The sequence below is a fragment of the Sparus aurata genome, chromosome 21, assembly GCF_900880675.1.
Source record: "Sparus aurata chromosome 21, fSpaAur1.1, whole genome shotgun sequence".
In the NCBI taxonomy this organism is placed as follows: Eukaryota; Metazoa; Chordata; class Actinopteri; order Spariformes; family Sparidae; genus Sparus; species Sparus aurata.
This window is the reverse complement of record NC_044207.1, coordinates 20,266,915-20,286,632: the sequence shown is the minus strand read 5'-3', so window position 1 is coordinate 20,286,632 and position 19,718 is coordinate 20,266,915. Positions and strand designations below refer to the sequence as shown.

General features: G+C 41.8%; 1 protein-coding gene across 1 annotated transcript; it reads right to left on the bottom strand.

Moving 5' to 3' along the window:
• Positions 1-289: 289 nt before the first annotated feature.
• wnt3a (wingless-type MMTV integration site family, member 3A) lies at positions 290-16,460 on the bottom strand. The gene is made up of 4 exons (XM_030401900.1): positions 15,690-16,460; positions 10,581-10,822; positions 3,626-3,891; positions 290-3,534 (listed from the first exon to the last, which is right to left on the bottom strand). The coding sequence occupies exons 1-4, from the start codon at positions 15,758-15,760 to the stop codon at positions 3,055-3,057; spliced, it is 1,059 nt and encodes a 352-aa protein (XP_030257760.1). The 5' UTR covers positions 15,761-16,460; the 3' UTR covers positions 290-3,054.
• Positions 16,461-19,718: the final 3,258 nt, after the last annotated feature.

Sequence of the window (19,718 nt, the reverse complement as noted above, 5' to 3'; positions counted from 1 at the left end):
AAAATGCCAACAGTATCTTTTTGCTTTATACTTTTATACAACTATTTCTAAAAATGTCAACAAAACTTTAAGCTGACTGACACTGAAAGGGGCGGTTTTCCCCCCATCTGGGGGTTGAAGACACATTACAAATGTATCTCACATTGTGTTCTCATCTCCAGATTCAAGTTTATACACATGTTCTCACATCAGCCCCAGGATGTCAGAGGTCAGTGGGCACTGGTCTAAAGACACCTTAAAATGAATGAAATAATAACATGTAAATTTCAGTCATAGATAAGAGAACAACGGTTTGGTTTGTTTATGTTGCTTTATTTTGGTGTTACAGAGTTAACTTTAGAAATCTACTACAGGCAGCAGGACAAACGATACCTGTGTGCAGTCAGTGAAAAAAACAGAGATGAGGTAAAAAAAAAAAAGTTACAGTGTTACGAGTCACAACACTGCTTCAAAAAAAATGTATTTCTGCAAATATATACTTTTACTTACTAATATGTACATAGCATGAAATAAATAATTATAAAAAAACATCAACATTTTAGGAATCCATAAAAACACAAGAACTACTTTGTACAAAACTTTGGATTTTTAAGACTTAACAAAAAATTAGAACATGCGGCAAGTTGCCCACACGAGCAATCGATCACATATAAAGTGTACAGTAATAAATGCAAGATAACAGCTCTTGTATTGATAGTGGTTGCTGTGTAGTTTTATTAAAGACGACTTAAGATGTGTACCCGGTTATGGCTGCTCATTACAATTTTTTCAGTCAGGATGAAAAGTAATCATGGCTGGGCAAATTTGATAAAAAATCTGAGAACTATACATGCCTGAGACATACAGTAGCATCACATTAGCTGTAAACAATAATTTATCAGTGACGGCATACATCTGTCCATAGTCGATGCTATCGTTGAAATGGCACGCGCACTGTTTCATCACAATTATGTACCTTGTTTAGACGTCTTGTCTCAGCTTTCAGTAGTTTGTCACTTTCCAAATAAATAAACACTGTGTTGTATTTCATCTCAAATTGAGGGAGAGCAACATGAGTAATTTTCGCCCTGATGTTTAGCATGACTACGAAACCCACAGGTAACTAAAATAACGTAAGCTCTATTTTGGACTATTTTGGTTAACATGGATATTACTGTATGCAAGAATTAGTCAAAACTTCACATTTTTTTCTCCAAACTATAGATAATAGGTTTCTTTCACAGAAAGAATCAATACATGCAAGAATACACACAAAACAAAGACATACTGTAATGTAAGGACCTAAACACTCACACACAATCACAGACTCGTACATGCACACACACAAAAATATAACTTTACTTAGCAGCATTAAAGTAAGGGAAGTATTGATAGTTTCAGTGATGCTGCTTGTTGTAAAGTTTGGGGAACAAGAAACCACAGCTGACAGTCATCACATGCACATAATTCTACTACAACTGCCAATCATACTGCATTTTACAGAGCTTATATACAGCTTAGTTTGCGGTTCGTTTGCCATCTGTGTTTCAGTTGACTTGCATTTCGTCTAATTTCAAAATAAAAGAATGTTATATGTTTAAAATGAAAATATAATGGAAACATCCCTTTTTTTATAAATAACAGTTTTCCCCCCCACACACCCGGTCACATGAGACGTTCCTAATACTGATAAAAACAAGGAGGACATGCTTCATATTTTCTCAAGTGCTGACCTTTCTTGATTCCTTTACAGCTCTCTGATCCAGCCCTGTCGCCGGGATATAATGTAGGCAGTTAACGTTTCTGCAAACCACAGATACTTCCGAGGTTGACATGCGTAGCAAACACAGCATATCATGTTCACATTATTAGCTGACTTTTGCAACAGGAGGAAGAGGGGATGTAAGTGACATTATTACAGCCAACAAGGCTACTGGACGCCTTGCTGGCGACCCCAAACTGGGACATAAACCAAACCTTGATGTTTTCCTAACCCTCACCATGCGCCTGAACCTAACCAGAAGCACAGCATTGTGACAGGAGAGAAATAGAAAATTAAACCTACACAACAAGTTACGTTGCAACAAAAAGAAACGTTCAGGTTCAACTTATCTGTGGTTGTGCATAAATGCACTTAGCTGACATTTATTCTGGCGATTGGGTTGTCTGACCTCCAGGGACTTACAGCAGGTTTTCTGTTCTCGTCTTTGGTCATAACTCTCCATGTCATCCGAAGCGTTGTTACTCTGAAGAAAAAAGCTTCCGGTGTTCTCGGGTGTTTCTGGAAAGTGTGCGGACCGCGTGTGTTCTTGTTCAGCGAATGTGGCTCATGTCTACTCTCTGGATAAAGTTAGTTGTGGCAGATATTAGCTTGTTAGCTTAAGGATTGGAGAACATGTAAACACATTGCAGCATAACAATTACATTCACTCAGGTGCAAGTGCATTCTTACCCAAACATCAGTAACATATTAACACTATAAAAAATAAAAAAACACAACCCATTCACACGATAATGTTAGTTTTTAGATACATACTTATACCGTTGAGGAGGAGAATGCATGCTGTTGAGTGTCTGATCATGTAAATAGCTCATAAATCTTGTTGTGGCAAAAAACGAAGGATGATTAAACATTGAAGAAAATGTGACACTTTCATTGTTTGCCACACAGACTTGAAAGCATTGGCAGTACTGGACTAATCTCAACAAAAGGAACTACGTGGAGCACAGAGACAACAAAAAAAAAATCACCAATATGGTGTTCGTCAATTAGCCGACAGTTCTCCTTTTCTACGTCAGTACATGAAAACTCATCGCTAGAGATATCAACATTGTTGTCATCATCAGCATCATTGTTGCAGTTCATATGGACGATGTCAACATCTACTTTTCAGCTGATCGAGGCAAAGACGGGCTCTTTCTAGCATCACGACACAAAAACACAAGACTGTTACGTCTGCCGCTGGAGTCCTTGATAGCTCAGGCAGCCTTACAGTCTCTCAAAGTTGCTGTATTTGTTCTCATGCCTACTGAAGTCTTTCAGTTTTGGTGAGCAAAGACGAGAACCAGGCGTCTTCATTTGCAGGTGTGCACATCGTAGACTCTCACACACTCCTGACAGCTGACGTAGCAGCACCAGTGGAAAATGCAGTGGCACTTTTCCTTTCTCTTCTCAGTCCTGGTGTTGTGACCCCTGCCACAGCAGAGGAGGTCACACCCGTCTATGCCGTGGGACGTCAGGTTGCAGATGCGATCGCGGGTGCCGAAGGAGCCGGTCTCGGGGTTGGGGTCGCAGAAATTGGGTGAGCTCTCGTAGTAAACCAGGTCACGCTCTGTGGGGGGTTTGAAGTAGTTGTACTTGGGTCTTAAGGTCTCCACCCATCCGCGGGACTCCTTGTGTTTCTCCACCACCATCTCCGACGCGCTGTCGTACTTATCCTTCATGTAGTCACCAATGACTCGGAAGTCAGGCTGAGACCACCAGCACGTCTTGACCTCGCAGCTGCCTGAGAGCCCGTGGCACTTACACTTCAGGAACATGTTGTCATTGAGGGACTAAAGAAGAAAATAATGTGTTAGTCAAACATCTCATACTAGAAAAATGCTGCAACACAATCACCAAAAAAGAGCTTTTTAGAAAACCCACCATTCTTCCTGCCTCATTGTTATGACGGTTCATGGCTGAGCGCGCATCAGGCCGATTCTCCCTCGCATCAGCAAACTCCCGGGACACCATGCTCCCAAACTCCACATCCTCGCTGCAGCCACCCCACTTCCATCCCTCACCGGGGGGGCCCTTGTGAGGTGTGTCACACCCACAGATGGTGGCTGGACCCTCTGCGCAGGCACGGGTCACTGCGAACGCCACTCCCGCCGAGGCGATGGCGTGAACAAATGCTGACTCTCGAGTGGCTGGAAAGAGAAATTCAGATATCTGTAAGACTTGGAGCATTGGGGAAAAAAATAGCTGCTGGCAACATCCCACAATGAAACATCCCAGCAGTCACGTGAGTAACGAGTTTCTGCTGCTGATGATTATTTTCAGGATTACATTTATAAGAAAGCTGTAGCTATAATTACAGAGAATGTAGGTCACCACCTGTTTAGATGGATATCTGCTTGTGTTGGGTCTTGTGTGATTGCATAAGCAAATATTTCTCAACCTAAGCCAAGAAGACAACATCAAATACACTATACATACTGTTGAGTCCATTACTGTTGTTGACTACATGTGTTAAGGTATCTACCAAAGGTGTACCAAGCAGCGTGTGGGTTCATTTAGCCCACACATCAATCGTCCAAGTCTCTGAGTAAGGCCAGCGAGGTCTCTATGCCTCTGTCTGACATAGCTAACTGATGACTCAGAGGGATCAGGATCTTCCAGAGAGATGAGAGGAAGAGACGGGTCTGACAGGCCTATAATTAAGAGACTCAATTAAGCTTTTGAAAGGTTAGGAAACTGCCTCACACTGCGGGGACAAAGCATAGGCACAACACCGAAATGGGACTCTAGTGTCCAGATCCTGAACAACACTTTGAGCAAAAGGGAAGTCATTATTTTGCTTCCCTGCTCGAACTGAACTCATTGCGACTGGGAGATTGCCTTAAATAATAATGTACTTGTATGGTCTTGCACAATCACAAGAAAAGAGACGGAGAGAACAAAGTTAAAGAAAGTGGGGAACACCAGGTGGTAATATGACATGAATAAACAGAGTAAATAAATGCACAGAGGGGGTTAAAGATCAATAGTGAAATTTGGGATTGTGTGTGTGTGTGTATGAGACAGATAAAGAGGCAGCACATGCTTCTGTCTACAGAACAAGAACGACGGAGGGGAAGAAAGAAACGAAAAGGAGGAGTATAAAGCTGAAGGGAATAGGAGCTCCTCCCTTACAGCAGGTTCCAACCAGTTCGAGGACTAAAGGGCATTAGAAACAATGATGCAAGAGAAAAGGTCTGCTGGCATCCTCCACCACCCACTGCATACTTATTTTGTGTACGCACAGGGTTACTAATGTTCAGGATACATCTGAACCTCTGCTCTGCTTCCTCAAGTCCTGCTTACTGCACGCTCACTTACATCCTTCACAGATCATTTCACTTTACTCATTTTACTTTCTTTCTCACGGTACCTGAAGGCTGTTAAGATGTAGATCAAAGTTTGAGGAAACTGTCTCCAGTTAAATGCTAATGTTTACATGAGTTACGAATGAGTTGAGATGTTATCTCTACTTCTATCAGTGTTGTTAAGGTGTTCATTATATGGTTTCTATTTAATGTGTGTTAAGGGACTCTACAACTAAATTGTGTACTCGATGAAAAACTAAAAACTTACTGCATTTACAACCACTGACAGACTGTAGTACAATTACTCAAGTACCGTACTTAATTACAATTTGAGGTGGTTTTACTGTCCTCTTAATCTCCTGCTACAAGATTTTGGAGGCAAAAGTTGTTGTTGTCACTTTAATTATATTTGTCTCTGCTTTGCGGGACTGCATCATTGGCATAGAGATAGAATTTAATTTAATGCATCACAGAAGTTTGGGCTTTTAAAAAAAAAAAAAAAGTGGGCCGAAAATGGAACCCTGGGGATCTCCTTTAGAAACGTGACCTTATGGATGACTGGAACTGATGCTGCATAGCATAAGGGGGAGGAAGAGTTAAAATGGGAGAGGAAAAGAGGATTATCTTGGGATGAAATGAGCAAAGGGGAAGGATCGGGGCAAATTAAATATGTCCTGGTGTCTTTGAGCGTGAGTAGACAGGCTACCCTACAAAAAAAGTTAAGTAGGTCTCTGAGGTCGCAGAGTTCTTGTAACAGGCCCACCCTCTTTAGTAACATACCTTCTATTCCTGAAAATACAGGAACTATGAGTTGTCCCCAACAATGTTCAGAGCATTAAATTACATATGAGGAGAGTATTAGCGTATACATACACCTCAATACCAGACTGTGAACATGGTGCCAATATCAAGGTGTTCTTGACACTTTGTATCAAAAAGCCATTAAAAGTAGCCCTATAAAAATGTTCACATTCACATCTTCAACATTTTTTATTATTTTTAAGAGGGTTAATAAAATGTCTTCTCAAACTACTGCTTATGTGTCATGCTCTGTGTTTCACATAACTTCCAGGGGCTTTATACACCTGCATTAGCATTTGCCTCACCTGGAGACACCAGCTCTTACATCAGTCACTCAGCTATTCTTGGTTTTACGACCAATTTATGGTATTTCAGGACACTTTTACTCCGACAATGCTCCTCCACCAAACTTTGCCAGACCCTGGCAGGCCAAGTGGTCCCTACAACCTGCTGGGGGGTTGAATCCCCTATTGTGCTGCCACTGTCACGCTGTGTTAGTCCCACAATGGGCCCAGATATTTTATATGAAATTTGCCCTGGCCAGTGATTAGTGGGGACCAAGTTAAGTCATAGCAACAGAGAACTATGCATTGGCCGGACCCCGCTTGTCGGCAGACGGGGAAATCCCTATTCAAATGGTTTAATAAAACAATCTAAAGGGCGTGTGAATGGGGAAAAGCACTTTTTCTCCTGCTTAATCTCATGGTTGCGAAGATATTGTGCTCTGAGCAGTGCCCAGCAGGGAGTGGGGCTAAGGTCCCCCCATCAACTCCATTTACCACACCCCTTCTTTCTTTCTTGCCCAGAGTTAATGATATACTGGTGCGCCAGCTTCCCTCCCCCAGCATGGAGAGACATACGTCTCATGAAAAGCAGAGACCTCTTAGCTCATCCTAAATAGTTACACTTTCTCATCCTCAGGTCACAGGTCGTAACCCACATCCCCTGACCTTTTCCCAGTTAGTTTGGATGGGACTTAATGATTTAGGTTAATTCATTAGGTGGATTTCCTGGCATGCAGAGTTTGGGCAAGGGAGGGATACCTAAAGGAGATGAAGGTTAGATAAGTCAGAGCTACACACGTCCCTTCCACACACTTTACGTATTACGTAATAGGAATTTCCTGTGAGCCTCATTTGAATTTAATGGTTTCAAGTAGAAAAGTGATGGTGCATGTCGCTACCTGTCTGTGTGGTAACACCTGTGAAACTGTGACTGTCCACTCTTTGAAGCCAAGGTGCCCTCCCTAATTCTATCATATGACTCATAAACTGGAGCCTGATTATATCCATATAGTAGGTAGGTGTTCTGTAAATACCACAAATGCCGAAACAGCTCTGGGATCGGCTCCGCAGACCAAGAACACCTGCGCAGCTTTCTATTACCTTTCATCACGGGCAGATTCCAGCAGTGCATGTTTTGACACTTTAGTTAATGTAAATTAATGAGTGCTGACGCAGACATAGCCCAGAGGCAGGGCTCGTGATCTGGGGTGTGGAGTGAGAGAGAAACACAGAGGGAGGATCGGGCCATGTGTGAGGGAGCGAGAACATGCTCACAGAAGAGTCATGTGTCCGACCCAAAGGTGGGAGTGACTCTTTTATGTGTCGGCGCATGACGTAACAGCATGCGTGACAGCGTGCATTTAGATGGATGAATGTTTGTGTGTGGTCAGGCCAGTGTATGATCATTTGGCATGAGCGTATTTCTTGCTTGCGAGTGATTAAAGCATTTTTGTACAAGCAGAAAACTGTTTTCCATTCAGTCCTAGCTCAGTTCACAGAACCTGCCCTTTCTCCGTAATAGTCCGTGTCTTTCATTCCTCTAGTACTTGGCCTAATCCACCTCTGTAAAACAAACTTCTAATGTCCTCTCTGAAGGTGAGGAGGACGTGGGCAGTGATGGGCTAACTGATAGGAACTAAGCCTCTGAAGCCCGTAAAGGCGCCTATCCTTCCTTTCAGCTTTCGCGCCCCAAAAAAGGCAGGAGGAAACCAACACACAACAGTCTGAATCGCAGACAAACAGACACCAGTGAGGACAATGGCCCTGTTGCACAGACAAACACCAGCATCAATCAAATCCAATGAAATGGAAGCCCTCTCCTACTAAGCCTTATCAAAGGCCTGTGAGCCCCTGAGTCACTCTCCTTGGCCTCTGACAAAGGCACTTAATCCAGCCACTTTGACCTCTCACATTATTAAGGGCCTCAGTGACCTTAATCCAATCAAAATGATTCACTAAAGCCCAGTAGCAGCCTCCTCTTTACACTCAGTACCCCTGCAATTTAGGCCTGGGAGGGGATGCAACGGGAGAGATGTGGTGGCATTTTGCACCACAATGGGGCTCGGATTGAGAACCCCTATCGTTAGCTACCTACCTGAGCTCAAGCCCCTTCTATCAACTGGCTCAGGAGTTTATTAAAAGCAATTGCCCTGGCTAACCTCCGACCCCCCTGTGTCCGCATCAATCTTCCCTAAACTAGGTGACAGGTTTAGATCCTCGACCCTCCCCTTCCACTCATTCTTAATTTTGTAGCCTGTAACTCATTTTGGAGTTAGCAAGGAATGAGGAACACTAAAAAGCCTGTCATAAAAGGCATCCTCTGTACTCAAAGCAATATTTGGACATTTTGTGAAATGCACTTATTCACATTCTTGCCAAAAGGTGAATGGTTCGATACCACTCTCCCATCTGTACGTTAAACATGAAGCAACTGTTAGCAGCTAGGTAGTTTAACTTAGCATAGAGACTGAAATCAAAGGGAAAGAGCATTTGGCGTCATCTGGAGGGAACAAAATCTGCCAACTAGCACCTCTAAAGCGCATTAATTAACATTCTATATTTTTAATCTGCTCAAAAAACAAACATGGGAGGTTCAAGCTAACCTACACCTGCTAGCTGTAGCCTCATACTTAGCTAACGGACAGACATGAAAATCAATCTTCTCATCGAGAACTCCACAAAATGTCAGACTATTGCCTCGGAGGTGCATTACATTTAAGCGTATGTCCTTTTATACAAAGTCAGCAACCCCTGAACACAGTAAAATATGGATGTGTAACAGATTTTCTGTCGAGGTTGTGGGGGTTTCTTTCTTCTCAAATTGTGCATGGCACAGTGGGGATTTCTACAGTCTGAGCCCATGATTAGACCCGAATTGTCATACATGCAGAGAATCTAATGGGACAAAACATATTTTTGGAAAACTCCATAACTCAAATTACAACCATGCTTAAGGCCCTTCAGAGGATGGCGCAGAAGAACAATCACAGGGAATTCCCTCCTAAAGAAAACTCCAACAAGACAGAACTCACTCGTCTTAATTGTGTACATCATTTCATGCATTCAGGCTGCTCGGAGCTTGTTCAGTCTGAGGTCTATTTAAACAAGGATTTGAACGTGCATAATGGATGATGCACGCAGGGGAGTGCGGCTTTTCTAATGCAAATATAAGACAGAGAGAATACAGAATTGATAATGGAGGAGTTTATCAGCACAGAGGTACAAATAAGTCACTTTCATTTGATGGAGTTGCAGTCTTTTTTGCAGTTGGTTTGAAGAACTAAGACCTTCTAAGAACTTAGAAGAGGGTTTGAAGTGCAGAAACATAGAAATGTCTTTCTGGGGTCATGAGGGTCAGATAGCATTACTGGAGGAACAGCGGTGTCGGAGTAAACAAGTCACTTAAGGCATTATTGTTTCCTTGCAAAGACAATCTTTTCATATAAACCTGGGCTATTATTTGTTGATTTTTGTTGAATATTTGTGCCTCTTTCAGGTTTGTCATATTTTTTAGTAGATTTCTGACAGCCCCTTATATCTATAACTGAACTGAGCAGCCTTTGGAAATGCTCCTGAACCACTGCTTTTGTCTGGTTTTCAAGCTACTGAGATATTTGGTTAAAGGTAATTTCAGTTTATAGCACTGACTTCTGCTCAGGGTTGCCAGGCATATGATATTTATTGCATTTGCACAATAATTTTGCATCCTGTATGATGTCAAAAAAGGCATAATGGACCATAATCTGACCATCTCTTGACAGTAACCTGCAGGTTTTCTGTGGAGGTGATAGAGGAAGTTCCCGGTGAAACGATCACGGGTGATACTTCAGGCCCTCGGCGAAAATAGCATAAATAATACAGATCATAAAAACTGATGCACTGGTTGCATTTCCAAGGCTCTAGAAACATTAGCTAAGTGGGCCAAGCAATAATCAAAATGTTAGTAGTACTCATGAGATAAAGCCTAGTTTTTCAAGAGCGAAAGACGGGGTATGAGATACTAATCGCTCTACGAAAGAGGACTGTGAAGTGCTGGAATATTATTTTATGAATTATTTCATTAATTTTCAGACATGATCAGCATAGCAAAATATAATGCTTGGTACAGACTTTGATGATAATTTATTCAAAAATGTGACCTGTGATATTACACATTCACACCTTTGTTTCTTGTGGTTGTGACTCAAATACATCCCCGTAATAAGATCATGTTCAGACTCTGGCCATCTGGCAAACTGCTTCTCCTCGTCACAAATGACCAAAGAAAACAAGAATGGTACCAAATTAAAATACCAGGAATCATTCAGGGGATTCAGAGCACAAATATTGCCAACCTGTGCTTGAGGTAAACTGACAGGTTCTTTTCATGACATAATAGTGGCAAAGACAAGTCTTACATGCACTTTGAGGATGCTGAAGAGAGCACACTGGGTTTGCTTTTAATACCTTTATCCAACACTGGTCCGAAAATGGCCAGATTGTCGTTGACCGTGGTGCAGTTCCAGCGTCTTCCTCTAAACTGGTGCTGGCACTCCTGGATGCCAATCTTCACCCCCTCGGCCACGCTGGGCATGATCTCCACGTAGTTCCGGCAGAAGCGCAGCTGCTTGGGCACCAGACCCGGGATGCTTCCGCAGAGGATCGGTTGAGTTCCCAGTGAGGAGTACTGGTGGCCCACTGCTAGCGACCTGCAAGGAGAGGGGAAGTCGACATTGTCAGTGCACGCCTGCCTGTGTCTTTATTTACTGATTTAACACCACTCAAGCGGGGGACTAATTTCCCTCTCCAGGTGCAGTGTAATTTTACGTCTGAGCATGTTTTGATTGTCTGTGTTTATTTGCTGTATCAGATGCTACCATTAGGCGTCCATCCTTTATCCCCTCAACTACCCTCTCTGCAGACACCTGGCCTTTGTGTGCATTGAAATTGCAGCCCTGCTGCCGCAGAATCAGCCACTGCTTCTGTCTGAGATGAAAGTCCACGATGCATCTCGAGGTCTTCATAGACCTTAAGCTGACAACTTGGAAAACTACACCTTGTTATTAACTGTCCGCACACTTAACAGGCCTTCAGCTTAGGGTAATAAGAGTGCAAACCCGACATTGAAACTTCAGAGAGTGTATTAAGTGTGACACAGAACCCAACCCCCCCTCTTTTCCTTTGAGGAAGGTATTCTGGGATACAACAAGTGCAAACTTGGTTCACTGATTACATCTCTCCGTCTCACTGCCTTTATTGCTTTCTCTCTGTCTTTCTGTCTTTATTGTCTGTGTCCTCTCAATTAGGACTTTTAGTAACTAGTAATCATAGAAATGGGATATCCTTTGTATCACTGTGTAGCGTGTAATTTAGCCAATTTTGGAAACATTTTGTTTCAATGTACTTGTACATGACCTTTTGTCAGTTTATCTGGAGGTGTTTCCACATCACATAAAGCCTTATTGGCTAAATATGAAGGTGGATAATGGGGCTGATTTGAATGTGAAGCTCTTAATTAAAAAGATTGGATGAGAGTTGATATAATTGAGATAAACAAACACCATTTCTTCTGTAGCCGCACGACCTGCTGACCCGAGTTTTTATTGAAGTGTCACAAAAATCAATATTTTGACTGCTTGATTATTTAATAGCAGAGTTCTTATTATCTTTGGCACATGCTCTGCAGAGTAGCTACAAAGTAGCTTGTTGGCAATAGAGACAAGGCTTCATCTCACATCAGCTGTCAATTAGAGACTGAACACTGGCAGCAGTAATCTGCTGATCCTCCCCCGAGTGATATGGGCTCGCTAACAGTTACCGTAGCCAGAGCAGGTGTGCAGTCTTCTGCCTTCTTCAGTTAGCTCACTATCCGTTGACCTGCTCACTGTTGTTCAAGGACTAATCGCTGATCACAACAAGATTACCAAGACTCCTGACACTGGCCTCAGGCTGCTTTCTTTAAGAGCTCTCCTCAGCCAGATGACCCCTTGTTTGACAACTTCTGACGGTAGCAAGCATGCCGACCTTGATTACCTGAATCCTACCTGCTTTCTTTTCAATATTTTACTTTAATGTTGTCAGTTAAGGTGTGTCTAAGCCATAAGATGACCTGGTGGTTGAACCACTGAGTTTTTCCCCCAAAGCAAATGTTAGAGTTATGTGTCACCCAGTCTTAAACAGAATTTCTTGCCTACTTTCAACTGACTAGACCGCTCTGGTTAATCATAAATGAGGCATCCAGTGAGCGAGCGATGGCAAGTTGAAAATTACTTCAGAGGAAATCATATTTGTCTGCAGTTTGTCTGCAACATCCATCAGTAAACATAGGCGCTCCCATCACAAGCTGACCTCTCTTTGGCCCTTGTCAGTCCACGTACCCTGAAGCACATCGTTCCCAGCCCAAACCCGAGTTCACATCCCATCCCAAAACTGGTGCAGGCTTTTGCACAACAAACAGAGCTTAGAAAACCATGTACAACAATTCACTGCAGGCCTGCTGAGCCTCCTCTGCTTCCTTTTCCTCTACAGATGAAGAATGTGGCATCTCAATCATGGATACCAATTTGTGCATCAGTGAATGAGCTCCAAATGTGTCTCAACGGCAGGAAACGGTGCAGAAGAGAGGAAGAATTGGCTCTAATCAATGCAGGAATATTGGCTGGAAAACGTTCTCATATACATATACAGTAGTTTCCTCTTGGCCAGGGTCTGTAATGAGCCTTCGGGACTACACCAGTGAGGGTATTTTTGCACGCATCCCTGCCAGGTCATCTCCCTGAAAAAAAACATCATGAGTCAATGTGCTTAGTTTGCTTCACTCGCACGCGTCTCTGTGTCTGTCTCAGTGGGGCTGAGTAATCCATGCCACTTCTTCCTGTGTTAGGAAATGGCCCTAGAAAGGAGGCAGGACATGTTCAACCAGGGATGATTTATGATTTTTTTTTTTAAAGGAGCTATTGTCTAAAGAGGCTCAAACAAATATTTGAAGCATCTATTTAGTGCTCTTGCCTTCATTTGTTTTTTGTTTTTTTTCCAATTCCCACTTAGAAATCCATTTATTGTTCGAGCCCCAGCTGCCAAAAGACACAAGTATTCGGTTTAATCGATATAGAAGCAGCTTCGCTCGTGCTGTTTAGGTTTATTTCGTCAAATGAACACTTTGGTTGGAGCTGTAACAAATAAATACTTAAGCAAAACATATATCACATTCAATTTTTGTCTTAGTACAGACTTTCCCCCTCTCGTCTAAGTGTATCCAACGCAGGTTTAATGCATATTTCAGCAAGCCCAAGCAGGGTACCTTAGAATTACCACTTTACTCGTGGGCCCTGGGGCCTTGGAGCCGACTTTGACATCAAGAGAATATGTTTGGGAAAAGGAATGTGCGGCAAGCTTTCACCTCCAGGTATTTATCTTCTAAGGTGGGGTGGACTAGGGAAGGGAAGGGGGTGGCGGGGTGGCGGGTGCAGCCAGGCTATGTCATGGCAGGTCGAGATAGAAGAGACAGACATGAACCTGTCCTGGTGCATATCCCTATCCTGCTACCACTACAGTGCGTGATGCGGCTCTGACGGCCACTTGAAACCAGGTTCAGCAGAATCTGTGGGCGAAAAAAAAGAAGCGATTCAGCCCTTAGATAGCCGACATGCTGCTTGAAAAAAAAAAAGAAACGGAGAGACAATGCAGGCGTAGTGAGTGCAATCCAGAGGGAGCCATGTTATTTGACTTGGGATGAGTTGCCATGAAACAGAAAATAACATCAGTCGCCTTGCAAAGAAAGAGAAAAACCCCAGCGTCGTGAGCGTGACTTCATGTGCAGCCGAAGATCATTTGCACTGATAGGAGTGATACAGCGGATCTGCTCCCGTTATGTTTGCCTGCCTCTCATTTTAACTCCTGTAGTCAATGAAAGACCTGACCAACCCTCCAGCATCAAACCATCGACACACAAGTTAGCTTTTGTTATGGCAGAATGGAAACCTGCTTTCCATTGTGTCATTCATAACTGGCGCCACAAAAAAGCAATGAAAAAAAGAGAGCGAGAGAGAGAGAGAGAGAGAGAGAGAGAGAGAGAGCTCTTGTTCAGTGTGCACGAGTGTGTCAATCAGCAGAGATAAATCATGGCACTGCACACACTGGCATCGAACTGAAACGGTTCAAAAACAAACTCATCGGGTGATGAGACATCCAAAAATATAGTTTACAGAGCTGGTAAAGGATGCACAAACTTTTTAGTCCTCAGATTTGGGTCTTGAGTCTTTTTTTCCCACCTCTGCAGAGGGCCCACTGTTATATCAGGATTTCCTTCCAGCTGTGCGTGTAATTAGTTTCTCATCAGTATTACCACCAGGGGACCCATTAAGGGAAGTAGAGTAGGGTACAGCTAATATCTAAGCAACCCCAAATATCGAGGGACTTACGGTAAAAAAAAAACAGGCATCGTTTGTTCGTTTTGTGCGAAAAAGCACATTGTGACCTGAGAAAGAGCTTCTCCAGATTGAATGTAAAAAGAAAATATGATGCTTCAGGCCTCAGTTTCTTAAATATGAGGAATAATCAGGCTCAATTTGCAGTCGTATGAGTGCACGCTCTGCAGTGAAAAGCATCAGATACCGACAGTGTGGAGAATGTCTTTGTTTCTGATTTTTATTTAACGATGGAAAGTGATGAAATGTAAAAGCCATTCATGTTCACGGTATTCATGGCGGCAGCCAGTGTCATCACACATCAAACTGTGGTGTTGTTTAGTAAGCCTTTGGTAAAAGAAGTGTGGCAAGTTTATTTAGATAAAGATAATAATGAGTCACATTTAATTGTACGTTGAATTGTATTATTCTCATGGCATTACCACAATTAATATAAAAAATAGACAAAAGTAAAATACTTACAACTAATACAACAGTTTGTCCAAAGCATTAAAGCTGAATCTTCATAGTGTTCTGTGTCACTCTGACCCCTGATACACACACACACACACACGCACACACACACGCACACGCACACACACACACACACACACACACACACACACACACACACACAGAAGTGGATGAGCGCGCACACACACACACAAACACACACTTGCAGGCACACAAACTTTGCACCTGCTGCACTCTGAATATTAAAAACGCTCTTGTTTCATGCTGCAAATGTCGAGGTTCATCACATAAACACACACACATACACACAAACCATCCTGATTCAAAAACATGTATTTTTGTTCTCCACGACTTGGTTCCCTGCTTCAGTTTTGAAAATTACAAATCGTCCTTCACTCACGTGTTGTTGTTTTTTTTCTTTTCCTCCCCCTCTCTCTTATCGATATTGGACTCGTTATAAAGCCATCTCAGACTCCCCAGATATTAAAGACTCGTGTTCAAAAAAAAAAAAAAAAAAAAAAAATTCTCAAAATCAAGCTGGGACGACTTTTACCATCAGTGCGCCTTGAAAACGTTCCGCTTAAGTCTTCGCAGTAACCTGCTCACCACTCTCCCTCAACATGTGAAAAACAAACTAACTAAACAAATGTCTGCATTCGTTCTGGGAAATGAAATGAACATTTTAAAACAAACTTACCACCAGATGGGATAACTTGCCATGACATGCGTGAGCCCACAGAGCAGCAGGAAACATCCAAGGTATATCATCCTTAAAAGTTTCGCAAAAAAAAGCCCTCTCCAGTAGAAAAGCCTGCATGCGCGCTCAGACGCGCACTGAGATTTTAACTGAAGAAAGGAGGAAAAAAAAAAAGAAAAAGAAAAAAGAGAGAATCTGCCTTGATGGATTTATATATATATATTTGTTCGATCCTCCACATAAACTGAGGGAGGATCTATCTGTCGCGACTGCTCGCGGCAGAACTCGGGAGCCAAATATTAAAAGTTAAAAGCTGCTTGCTGCCTTTTTTTTCCTTTTTTTTTTAAGGACCCAATCAGCAGGTATCGCCAAAGGGGGAATTTCTGATGATATGTTCCCTCTGTTGCTTAGTCAGGCAGTTTGAACTCAGACAGCCAGAATGAGCTAATTTTAAGATGTGTTTTAGTGCTCATTGAGAATTGGTTCGCATTAGCATGCAGCGAGTGTGATATATAATGTTGTTTAAAGGAGAGAGGGAGGGTCCGAAGGGTTTTAAATAGACATCGGAACCCCTGTGGATCGCGTAGCTATAACAACCTGTCCGGATTTCACTCCCTGGCTTGAAGCTTCTAAAATGCAGAAATAAATATGTGTGAATTGCTTGAGACCATTATTAAGGTCCGCGCTCCTTTTATTTGTGCCTGTTTGCCATGAATGTAAAAGTAGAGGGCTGAGGAGGTTTTTTTTTTTTTCCCCCTGTGGATCCACAACAAACTGAAAAAAGAAGAAAACTATTAGATTTGTTTTCTCCTAACAATCTGACAATATATTGCATTTATTTAATATTTAAATTGTAAAGATGAAAACAAACTTTTTTTTTTAGGCTTTCCGTCACGAAATTTAAAACAGTGACTTGAATGCTCCTGTCATCACGAATTAAGACGAAATGAAGGAAGTTTTTTATCTTTAGATTGCTCTGCCCTCACTGTGTTGTGTTCACGGCCCTGGTAGTCGATCAAACCGGCCGCACCACTGAGTTTGAAACGCCGTTTCCTCTCCTCAATGTCAAGTGGCTGTTGATAGCCGACCCGTCTCTCCTTTTAAAGGCACTGATGCTTTGCTGATGATTAAAAGACGTGTTGTGCAACACCTGTGACTAACAGGGCTGCACACGGAGAACAAGGAGATTATTTCTAAATTTAACACAGCAAGTTAAATCAGTGTTTCACCACTTTTTTTTTTTTACAACATGTTTTGTAGCATGGGCTGCGAAATAATAACATAATGATCCTGGTGATTATTTGATCATATTTAAAACATATCAAACTAATCTTTCAGGCAGCTTTAGTGCACTTTTATGTCTTGACGGGAGTGAAAAATAAAACATGCAGCAAAGAGGGGAGAGTGGTGTGTCAGGGGATGTTTGACCAATAGTCTGTTTAAGAGTGGTTTAATAAAAGGCAGGTGTCACGATTTCAATCGACTTTTGTTTTTTTGCGTCAAATATCTGCAGCTAAAATAAAAACACAAACGAACCAGACGCCGACTTTCAATTGGAATACTTTGTTTAAAGCTGGAATTCAAGTTTTCTGTGACTTTTCAAACTGCAAACTAATCTCACTGGAGGCTAACTGAATACACATACATCTTTTATAACAACTATCTTAGAGAAACTCATCACCTCTGTGGGATTTGTCGTGCAGCAACACAATCATTCCTGATTCTTTCCTGAGACTTCGTTGCTCAGTCAGGCCGTATTCATTGCGCCAATGTTCTTTTAACATTTTTTTTTATATATATATCCATTAAGTGTTCATGCAGCCTTACCAAAGTTCAATAACTCTCCTGGAGGAGGCAATACATGATACATACATCCTGAAGCCTCTGGAGGCGGCAGGAAGACGATATGTTAGCGCCATCTAGTGGTGATTCTTCTGTACTGCATTCCTGATAAACTGTCAATTAAAACACCTCATCATGAGTCAGACTGAAGCATACGGAAGATGATTAGGGCCACATGTGATTTTTTTTTTTTAGTTCTGACTTTAAACTCAGATTTTTAGATTAAAGTCAGAATTCTCAGAAAAAAGTCAGAATTCTGACTTTAATCTCAGAATTCTGACTTTTTTCTCAGAATTCTGACTTAAAAGTCAGAACTAAAAAATAAATTCACATGTGGCCCTAATCCTCTTCCGTAGAAGCACGACACCTGCAGTCTGTCACTGCTGGTGACATCCACTGTGGAATCTGCTCAACTACTTTACTGTCGTGCATTTTTGAGCTAATTGAACTTTATTTATTTATTTTTTTAAACTTTATTTTTCATTTTCTGCCTCTCTTTAGATACACTTCATTTTACTGGGAAATATTTCCACATTACAGCACTATTTATTTATTTATTTATCTATTTTTATATTTAGGGTATTTAGCACTTTTGTCCAAATCGACTTACAGTAATACATTCATTCACTGATGGCGGTGGCTGCTATGCAAGGTACCGACCAGCACATCAGGAGCAGTTTAGGGTTCAGCATCTTGCCTGAGGACACTTCAATATTCAGATTAGGGGAATTGAACCAGCAACCTTCTGTTACCACAACACTGGCTCTACCCCTAAGCCACGGCAGTATATTTGTTGAAACAAGTTCCTTGACAACAAGTCTCACTTGACGTTACATATATGAACAATGTTGGTTTAGAAAAATGTGTGGAACTGAATGTTTACAGTGTATTCACATTGTTGGGTGTAACAGAAGACAATCCTTCTGAGTAAATGGCCCTCTAGAGTTGTGATATTGTCGTGAGTTTGTTTTTCACTGACCTCCTTAGTGATATATTGGCTTGAATCAGCTGGTGTGATTAAAGAGATTGGAACTAATTATTGGTGTTCTAAAAGAATAAATAAATCTTGTACTTAACTTCCAGCCAAATCTTTTCCAGGCTGGACTACAATCATTTACACATCCAAGACTCCACACTCAGTTATCATGTTGGCCTCCAGTTCCCAATTACTTTTTAAATCTAAGGTAGTGTCTGTTGATTCCATTAGAATCCTTCTGTTCAAACAAGACATTATACTATTAGATCTATTTGACAGCTATAGTTACTGGTTGCAGTGACATAGAAAACTTATGATACGTTGCATTGCTGCAGACCGAACTGCCAAACATTATATAAAGTGGTTAAAATAAGGCCGTCCAGCTCACCTACAACATTACAATGGTTCTTCCAGGTCCAGGCATCAATACTGATAATCCAGTTTGAGTTAAGATTTAATAATAATTGATAAGAAAACTAATTGGAGCGTTTTCTGTTGCATTTTTGCTGTGTTCTTTTACATCAGTGAAACTTTGACTTTGGATTATTATTACACTACGAGGATTTTTTCCACCAAAAAGAGAGATTTTATGATAGCGGTCTTAATAGTGGTAGTGACAGGAATGAATGCAATCATGACAAATTGAAATCAGACAGTTCTTATTGTTACACCGATAATAGTTTCACTGCGAGTACAAATAGTAATCCTAACATATTAACACCATCAAGTGAATATTAATCCTGTAATGTTGTTACCTCAACACACACACACACAGTAACTGGACAGATACACAGAGGAGGTGGAGGGTTTGGGCAGCTGCAGAGGGGGAAATCTGGGAGTTACAGCAGCTCTGAACTGGGACTTTTTCTCTCCACAGTAGCTGTCAGCACTGGCACAGCGGCCAAGTCGGCGAAGGGTGTTAAACGCATGAGAAAAATGTGATGCCTGTTCGGCTTAGGGCAACTGAACATAGATCACATAGTTCACTAAGTGCCAAAATGTGTGTAAAACGTGTGTAACTTGTGCGTGCAATAAAAATCAATCAAGGTGTTTTATATAAAGTGGCCACACAGTAAATAAACCTTTTATAACGTAATCAACACCGACTCTGTCTCCATCCATTCTGGTTTTCCCCCCCGAGCAAACAGAAGGAGATCATGGCACCTCCACATGCCCGTGGTGACCTCACTGCGATGGTGATGTCATTTTGC

Coding starts and splice junctions, on each gene's coding strand:
- wnt3a (XM_030401900.1), bottom strand. CDS start 15,760: ATGATATACCTTGGATGTTTCCTGCTGCTCTGTGGGCTCACGCATGTC. Junction 3,892..10,580: donor CGGACCAGTGTTGGATAAAG/GTATTAAAAGCA, acceptor TTCTCTTTCCAG/CCACTCGAGAGTCAGCATTT. Junction 3,535..3,625: donor ACAATGAGGCAGGAAGAATG/GTGGGTTTTCTA, acceptor TTTCTTCTTTAG/TCCCTCAATGACAACATGTT.